This window comes from Phalangium opilio, unplaced genomic scaffold (genome assembly GCF_054372755.1).
Source record: "Phalangium opilio isolate 3A_F unplaced genomic scaffold, DU_Popi_V2 ptg000039l_1, whole genome shotgun sequence".
Classification (NCBI taxonomy): domain Eukaryota; kingdom Metazoa; phylum Arthropoda; class Arachnida; order Opiliones; family Phalangiidae; genus Phalangium; species Phalangium opilio.
Genome location: NW_028324162.1, coordinates 3,193,104 through 3,203,048, shown reverse-complemented (window position 1 = coordinate 3,203,048; position 9,945 = coordinate 3,193,104). Strand labels below are relative to the sequence as shown.

At 35.7% G+C, this 9,945-nt stretch overlaps 1 protein-coding gene across 1 annotated transcript; it reads left to right on the top strand.

The window, feature by feature from the left end:
• Positions 1–8,437: 8,437 nt before the first annotated feature.
• LOC149681274 (uncharacterized) lies at positions 8,438–9,706 on the top strand (the record flags this gene model as incomplete). The annotated part of the gene is made up of 3 exons (XM_089834459.1): positions 8,438–8,546; positions 9,019–9,581; positions 9,638–9,706. Coding segments are annotated over 3 exons (741 nt in total), but the record flags the coding sequence as incomplete, so codon positions are not given.
• Positions 9,707–9,945: the final 239 nt, after the last annotated feature.

Genomic DNA, 9,945 nt, shown 5'->3' with positions numbered 1-9,945 from the left:
ACAAGATGTTTTCGACACTCAAGTTAAAGCGCATTATAAACTTTCATTTCTACAATACAATTATGTTTTGACGCGCCCCTCACAATTACCGCACAATATTACCGATTGGTGTAACGGTAATCACGTTGTAAAAGACTATTTTAAATTAGAAAATGTTTTTGCGTGCCCCAACAAAAACCCACATTGCTTAAGGTGTCACGAAAACGATTCAAAACGTATATTAAAACTTTGTTCCACGTGTTATTATAATATCGATATGAATATTGAGAAATACTTTGATCAAGTGGCCCGTGTAAAATATCATTCAATTATAGACAGGGACGATATTTACGACAATATCGTTCTGGATAAGGGTAACAATTGGTGTAACAATTGTTACACTACCCCCTTATTCACTATTTTTACGGAAACCATTTGTAAAGAAACATTTAAAAATATTTACCACGCCGTTAAACGTCCCCTAATATTCGATGAAACAGACGTTGAATTCAAAATCTTAAAATACCCTCGCTTGTAATATTATTTTTAATGTATAAATTTAAACTTTACCCCCCTCCCCCCCAATTTCCCGTGTAATTTAAAAATCCTTTTTTGGAAATATTCCCTATATCACGTAATACGTAGTGTACATGTGTATTTTCACAAAGTTTCTGTAAGTCTCAATATCATATCGAACAAAATAATACGTGGAACAAAGTATTTAGTTTATTTAGTTTATTCAGTTTATTATTATTATTATTAGTTTATTTAGTTTATTCAGTTTATTATTATTATTAGTTTATTTAGTTTATTATTATTAGTTAATTTATATATTGTGTATTTATAACATTAAAGTAAAACGAAATAAATTTCCTTACCTACATTCCCAATATCACTCCAATATTATTATGATATTTTCGTTTGAATCAACTTACCATTTCTACGAACATCTGTCACGACAAAACGGAAACAGTAGGTGTATGAATTAATCATTTTTGAACATTTTTCTCCCAATGTTAGTTCAATATAAACCAACTAGTTTTTTTCTACCTTTGTCTGTATAGTGATAATTTATCTTTGCGTATGAATTTACGCTTGTAGGTCTGTTGTTTGTACATTTTTTATTTAAAGGAGCAATTATACAGATCATAAACAAATAACATTGAGATTACTTGAATATCAAGTATAGATTAACTTAGTTTTGAAGAAGTCAATATCGTTTATGATACAATTAAAAAGAAATGGCTCGTCAATTTGCTGGTTAGAACCAAAATCATTCCTATAATTTTCCAAAACTTTTTCATAATCAATTTTTTTCAAGGCTTTAATGAGGTTTTTTTGCACTCTTTCATTCCAATCACTTTCTTCTAATTCACATTGTACGTCGTGAGCAATCTGGTTTTGACAGGCCTCGTTTTGACAATATTTGGTTATTTCCAATAATATTTCAGTCAGATTCTTAAGAACAGCTTCTCTCATGGATTCCAAGGCTCTCGTTTTCTCCACCAACTCATTGTCAAGCAGTCCTCTTATTTTTTTTAAGTGTTCCCAAGCAGCATTATTAAGGGAAATTCCCTCGCCAGTAGCGTACATGACGTTATATTTTTCACATTTTCCTCTAGTGTATTTTCTTATGTCCAATATACGTTTCTTTCCACGGGTAAAACATTCCAATTTCAAATTTGAAGTAGTAGGATATAACCAGACGGAAAAACGCGGCGAATTACCCTCGAAGAAGGTATCAATCTCGTTGGCATACTCAAAGATATTACACCATAGTTCCTTTTGTAAGCATAACTCTACACCCGTATCAGTCCTTTTCCAGTAAACCTCCGGGGATAAGACGTTACCGATCCAAACCTCTACTTTATCCGCTACGCTATGAACTTGACACATCTTCATTTAACAATGATAAAACTTTACCGCAACCCCTTAATATACGTTACGCAATACAACAATTCTTCGAATGACGTCACAATTGTGGAAGATTTAGCCCTTGTCAATGTACGTTTAAAGCTATCCAATCATCTCTTATCAATGACGTCACAGATACAGTTGTAGAAGAGAGGAGTTTCCCAATAGACGGCGCACGGTGTTTTCCCGCCAATGACGTCACAGATACAGTTGTAGAAGAGGCAGAACTGCCAGATTCCCGCGCAGTGTTTTCCCTCCAGGGGGCGCGCGGGTTTTCCCAGGTGGGCGTGGCATAATTACGTCATAGGTCCTTGACACAGTGACCTTGACATTCTACACCTACATTCTACATCTACGGAGGTACGAAGTGTGGGTCTATACTACTGGCGTAGCTAAACCAGTTGTATTGTTATCAATGGAATCTGTATTTAGAGTGATTTATGACTCACACAAACGTGTTAAGACATTCCATCGGCTTTTTATTTATACGTAACATCGTTCAGACTGGTCTATGGCCATAAAAAGGGACAGAACTTGAACAAAATAATTTATCCCAATCCGTTTTTATTTATACTATAAAGACGTGTTTTAATGGGTTTAGGGTTATGGTCGAATCAGTTGTATTGTTATGAATGGAATCTATTTTCGGATTTATTGCTTTGTTAGTTGGTGACTCTTCCTACCACGAAACATTTAATTGTTTCCAGGTGTTTGCCCCGAAGGCATTATCCTGACAAGTCTCAACAAGTTATGTCTTTGTCGCGTTACCCGAAATTAAAGTAATATTTTTAAAATACCAAAATGCAAATTTAACTAGAAATACAGTTACGAGGATGAAAGTAACGGCCACTATTTTCCCTGGCTTTGAAAGAGCTTCGCGAATTAACGTCTGCTTAGTAACAGCGTCCATTTTAATCTAACCTTTCATCCTCTTATTTGGGGTATAAATAGCGTCTGATTTGGTACGGACCTCATTAGATTGTTAGACACCGCCAGGATAATCGAGAAATTACCCGTCTAGAAACGTTTGGTGCATTTGCGAGTACGTTTGTAAAACCGTCAGAACTAGCCCGTCATGGGTTTTATTATTTAAGTTCGGGGACAGACGCTGTTAAATGCCATTTTTGTGACTTAACGCTACGAGGATGGGAACCTAACGACAATGTTTTCGAAGAGCATCAGAAATTCAAGGCAGACTGTCCATTACTTCTAGGATTACCAACAAATAACATGCCTATATTCATTCAAAACCTATTGACTAAAGACATGCCACCAAACAGAAAGTACAGAGATGTCCCTCAAGAAGAGCGGGAGAAAGAAAAAGCCATTCCGCCAACTCAACCCATACGAAAAACACTTACTCCGAATGACGATATTGTACTAAGAATTAAACGCGTTAATCTCGAGAAAGCTACCTGTAGGGATAGGCTTATGCTATTGTAGATCCCGAAAAGGATAGGCTTACGCTAGGTTATTCTAGGCTTATTATAATTATTACGAATCGGGTTTTTAGTCAAAAACTTTTAATGAACACAATCAATTCCAATTAATTCGCGAATGAACGCGTCGTTATTTAAGCAAATGTAGAATAAATTATATAATTGTAGCTTACGCGTCAAGTTTTTGTCACGAACTAAGTTACAAAAATCTTCGAAAATGCTCGCTTTTGATGACGTCGGAGGGGATGGGGGGATTGATGACGTCATGTGATGGTGTTAGGGGGGAGAAGATGGGGGGGGGTTGATGACGTCACGTGATGGTGCTGGCGGGAAATTTTAATTGTTGAGCCACCTGGTGGTGGTTTTCTTGATGACGTCACGGTTAATTTTTGATGACGTCACGTGGCTGATACCTGTAGGGATAGGCTTATGCTATTGTAGGCTTATGCTATTGTAGATCCTGGTAGGCTTATGCTATGGTAGATTCTGAAAGGTAGGCTTATGCTAGGTTATTCTAGGCTTATTATTATTACAATCAGATTGGAAATTTGAATTGTTGAGCCACCTGGTGGTGGTTTTCTTGATGACGTCACGGCTAATTTTTTATGACGTCACGTGGCTGGTACCTGTAGGGATAGGCTTATGCTATTGTAGATCCTGGTTGGTTTATGCTATATCAGATCCCGCAAGATAGGTTTATTCTAGGCTTATTATTATTACGAATCGGGTTTTTAGTCAAAAAATTTTAATGAACACAATTAATTCCAATTAATTAATTCGCGAATGTACCGCGTGAGAAAAAAAGCAAACTGCAAAACTACTATCCGTTTTCAAACTGGTCGCGCAAAGCTTTTAAAGCGTGCGGTTACCGATATCACGTGATATTGGGCAGCATTTTCGCCCCTAAAACTATAAACAAATATGGCGGTCACCTCGAAAAGACGGCGTATGCTAAGCCTCGGTCTTTATGTCTCACCAATTTTTAACAGCGCCACCTTTTTTATCTTTCTATCCGTAGCATTTCTTTTATTATTTATTTTTTTTCTGCCATTTTCAATAATAGCATAATTGTTCCAAGTTATTCAATGTAAAATATAACACTAAAAATCTCCGAGTCGAACGGTCAAAACACACTCAGAGGCATGAAAAATGGAGAATTTCTATTGGACACTAAACTGTGACGTCATCCTCCATCGCGCTTGAAAGCAAAAAGTTAACGCAAATATCTATGGAGGATAGATATCTGCTTGAACAAACATTCAAGCAAAAGCGGCGCCTATCAAGCTTAAAGCTTCAGCCCAAGCTCGATTGAAAACGGCTAAATATTTTGCTTTTGCGTTTCGCTGTGATTTTTCAAGCAAAAGCTTGCGTTTTTGATCAAAAAAGCTTGATTGAAAACGGGGCTTAAGGGACAGTTACCCTCAAATAGACCACCAGGTCGACGTGTGGAATTTGGCTAAGAATGTGGGTAAATTAATTACAGACGCAGCTAAGAAGAAAGGGAACGCTGAACTGAAACCATGGTTAAAATCTCTAACAAAGCATATGTGGTTTTGCGCTGAAAAGTGTAATGGTGATCCCAATGTGCTTGTTGACATGTGGAAATCTGTCTGCTATCACTTATCAAATGTGCATTCATTTCCAAGCCTTCTACATTACAAAAATGTATTCATGAGCCTTTATCGTCTGAACAAATTAGACGGAAGAAATGGTTAAAAGTAGATAGTTCCGCTTATGAAGCAATAGACAATATAGACCAATCCATTATTTGCTTGCAAAGCAACAAACATATAGGGGAAAAACATTTATAGGTGCCATTTTAATGTTAAGAGCAGGGAGTAGTCGGGAGAGTCCACTCAGCCTAGAACAGGTGAAAGTTAGTTTTTAAATGGAGATCCAATCGCCCCCTGGCTGTCATACGGAAAAACGTCGTCTGCTGCATAAAGATTGGCGGGAAATTTAAACTTTAAAAAATTGGCGCATTACATTGAAATGTTTTTATTAGTTATCTATTTAATGACATTTGTTAACTATTACAGTAAACGCGTAATACAACTTTTTAAATCATTCGTTTCTTAGTTTTTGTAGCTTTTTTGCCCCTGAATCTTTTTTAGTTTTAGGTGATGTATGCCTACTTGCAAATAATTTTTTCCTTTCCCTAATTTTTTTTTCTTTTCATTTTCGTTCTTTCTCCTCATAAACGTCTCTGTTCTTCAAACGAATATTATGGTGGATTCTGAGTCAAATATAAAGTTTTATAATTTTTTCTATTGTTGTTGGACACATTTCAGGATATGATTTTAAATTACGTAGCCCTTGAGCCAGTTTTGCCGCAATTCCCATGCTTAAAAGCAAAGTTTTAAATGTCTCGTTGAAAAGGAACTCCATTTTCTCAACAAGTTCATAAAACGGATTTGAAATTAATGTCAGTCTCCCAACTTCACTACCTTCTTCTTTACAGTATGCTTTGAGGACTGTCAAAGTTTCCCTTGTATTTGTCATTTGCTTGTTTTCTTTCATAATAGCAGTTCTACAAAGATCGCAATCATGAAATGATAAACATTTTTTGCAAGAAAACCTCCAATATAGAGACATCATGATTCTTCAGGTTGTTCCGCAGGCCTTTAATTAAGTGAGATGGGTCATGCATGAAGAATATTTGTTTATTCTCGAAAAAAATTAATGGAGTTTTTTCAGTAACATTTAACGTTTTGTAAACACTTTGGTTGTTTGTCCCTTGATCACAAACCACAACTTTTACATCTATTCCAACAGCAATGAGCTTCTTGAGAACGTCCATTAGAATACTGTTCAAGTCTTCCTTTCTCATTGGGCCTCTAGTCAAAAAATAAGCAAGTGGCTGTTTCCATTTTGAAGAAATGCCAGCAATCATGAAAACCATAGCGTGATTAGCTAATTGTGCATTTTGACAATCAGTGCCCACATTGGCATAGCCTTCTATCATATCTTCTCCCTCGTTATAAATAAGACCATTAAGTGTAATTTCGTCAAAAGTTAAAACAGCCATTGTTTCTTTCCTGGTAATACATTTTACTTTTTTACCCAAAATGCCACAAAATTCTAGTACAATCCTCGGCTTACACGGGATATTTTTAAGCCATGATTTTAAAGAGGTTGAAGAAGGAAGAATGAATAATTCTTTTAAAAGAAAATATGATTTTGGGCCATGGTAGTGTAGAGTAAGACACAGCTCTTTCTCTTTGGTTGTCCATCTCCTTCTTTTAGCTTTTCTACCCGCAGCCCTAAGCTGCATATCAAAGAAGTTGGCACCATTTTTCGGTAGATATTTTCTTATTTCTGTCATTAAGGTTTGTTTCGTGATTTTTGGGCGTTTTTTAGCTGAACTCCAATTTCTCAAATACTGCTTTTGTAATAATTGTTTCGCCCTTCTCTTGCTGGGTGAAACAAGGTTATCTGTTTGAATTTTAAGGCTTCTAGTCGGTTGCTTCACCTGAATTGATTTTGATGTTCTGCTCAAAGTACTATTGCTTTTGGGAGATGCCAAAAATAAGGTTCTTCCCTTAAGTCTTGGTCTTTTTGGGGTATGTAAAAACTCAATTTCTAGGTTATCATTAGCTGTAGCTCGTTTTTTTCTGTGGAATTTGACTAGTATTTGAACCTGGTTGAATTCATTACAGCATTAACTTATGTTATACTAAATACTTCTTGTAAATCTTGGGCAATATCCTATAATTTTACCACTATCGAAACTAATTTTTCGTCTTTGACTAGGTCTACTGCTTCTATTTCGTAAATCCCTTTTGACTTCTCTGCTCATTATTGGTGTTTGATTTTATTGATCATCTGATTAACATATTACTTACTTTGTGAACTAATGCTCAAGAACAAAGAAATGCTATCTATGTTACCATTCGGGTTATATTCCATTTCTATGGTTTGTTGGTCCTGAGTAGGAGTTTCAGTGTTTGTATTTTCAAGGGTTCTAAGTTGGCGTGGCGATGCATTTTGAAGGGCTTCATTTTCATCAAATCTATCCGGGATAGCATGTGAAACTAATCTAGGTCTACAGGAAAAATAATAAAGTTGCATACAAATAACTCGTGTTTAAACTCAGGCACCTTGGCTTTAACGTTAAAAACTGGTTCTTCTCGAAGTGGTCACTACAAACTTTATATTTTTTTTGGAAAACATGCTCTTCTCTCCCCATTAAATCGTCTCTTCCTGATTGAAGCAAACATTGTTTACACCTGTAACCAAGGCTTATGTAAAATGTGTTCCTAGATAATTTTCCCATAAAATTTTGATAATAATCTCGCTAAATTCACCTTATAATATCTTTCGGATAGTTGAAAAATGAAATATCACCCTTGGACTTGCCTTGGGAATTTAAACATTTCAAAAAAGAGCAGCTTGAACCACCGTAGTGATGCCATGATTTTTGGCAGACTACTCCCTGGTTTTCCGTACGACAACCAGGGGCGCTCATGTCAGCAAGGCTACCAGCCACTTTTCAAAAAAAAAGGCTGAGTCGACTCTCCCTGTTAAGAGCTTCACATAGACGTCGCCACTTAGTTTTTCCAAATATCGCCTGCTAATAAACAGAAAACCTCAGCGTGATTTAGAGTTAGGACGGGTGAACGAATAAAACTTAGTAATGAATTTAAATAGTGCAATTGATGGTGGATTAATTTTCCTATATTCGGGTACAAAAGAACATCAAAAAACGTTCCTAAAATGACTGAGAAATGCATTGAAAGTTTCTATCGCGAAGCATTATAACAAAAGCTACAACTACTATGTTGAGGAATATGTTCTTTCTGAAGAAATAGTGAGTAAAACATTCATGTGAGTAAATTTTGAATGGAGGTATTAATTAATTTAGGTAAAGTCTAATTATGTATGAATCTTTAGAGAGGAAGATATGGTTTTTGTGAAGTCGCTTTGTTATCATAGTCAACGTAAGAATTTGTCCCCACATACAGTCTGTGTTGCACTTAGAATTTAAACTCCGAGATTTTGGACGCTAATTGTGGATGCCCAGCTAGTGTTAATGGCTCGTGTAACCATTCTGTTGCATTTTTAAAGCTGCTTTCAAAATTAAGATCCAACAATGTTGATACACCCCCACTCAATTATCGTGTACCGATAAACCTCAAAAATGGAATCGTCCAAGAGGAGCAAAAATTATACCTTTTTCTGTGATTGATATGAACACTCAAGCACCAAAAGCAGGTGGAAGTTGTAAACCAAAATTGTGCAATATATACAAGGCTACAACGGAAACTACAGATGAAAAGGAGGCTGCATTATCCACGACAGGATTAATATAAGATCTAAATGCAAATGGAGTTGATGGTTGGTCTAGCTTACTCACTTTCCCTGACGAAGTCGAGTGGGTAGAAACTAGGATTGGTAAAGCAATAAAAGGGTCAACTTTAAGCCTACAACTTGCACTGGAAGAATACGGCTTTGAAGTTATTCATAATATTCTGGTGTTCAGAAGTGAAATGTTTGTTCGTTGTCAAAATGTACCATCTGATAGATTTTCCATTCCAATATATTCCATTGTGAAATCTATACCTTGGAGGTTAAATGATTATCCTAACCAGTTTTCTAAACTGAAGGAGGCTATATTAAAGGTAATATCTATTGTGTATCCAATTCCATATAAGTAAAAAACCTAATAATTTCGTGAATTTATCAGAAAAATTAAGTTCATTGGAAGAAGCGAAAAAACTGGAAGAGGAAACAAAAAATCAAAGTGATTGCCAACTGTGGAAGAAGCTGAGAGAGACCAGGCTTAGTTCATCAATGTTTGGCGCTGTTAGCACGCGGATAAATCAAAAATGGACTGATGCTGGTGTACGTAACATCGTCAAACCAAAAGATATTGACTATTTGAACGCCATTAAGTATGGGAAAAAATTTGAAAACATGGGGAGAGATAAATATATTGAGTACATGAGAAACTTCGGGCACAAAGTGTCTGTTTATCCATCGGGGTACATAATTGATCCCAACCAACCTTGGCTGGGGACTTCCCCAGATGGACTGGTTTATGACCCAAAAGAAGAAAGTCCCTATGGACTTTTAGAAATTAAATGCCCTTATTCATTGAAAGATAAAACCCCTTCTGAAGTTCTGAATTTGGAGAAAGATTTCTCCGTTAAAATTGTATGTGGAAAACCTGTGTTAACTGAAACACATAATCACTACTATCAAATATTGGGTCAGATGGCATTGTCTGGTTTACAGTGGTGTGATTATGTAAATTATTTCCCAACTGGGTTAATAATTGTGAGAGTACGTTTTAATTCGAAAAGGTGGCAAGAAGTGCAACCACTTCTAAAAGTTTTTTTTTCAGCCATATGCTCCCAAAATTAGCCAATTAAACTATTTGAGTACCTGAAATTTAAGTGATATATTTTTAGTTCCGAATTATAATTCGGTGTGATTGTAAGTTCCTAAGTAATGTGATCAAGCTCAGAAAATTAACTATGCTTAATTTTAATTCTCATTTGAGTGAAATCTAAAAATGTGATTTTTTCATTTATATGTTACTTAAAAAAAATTAAAAACCAAAGAATTAACCAGAAAAATTCTCAACTTTTCATTACTTTTATTTTAATAT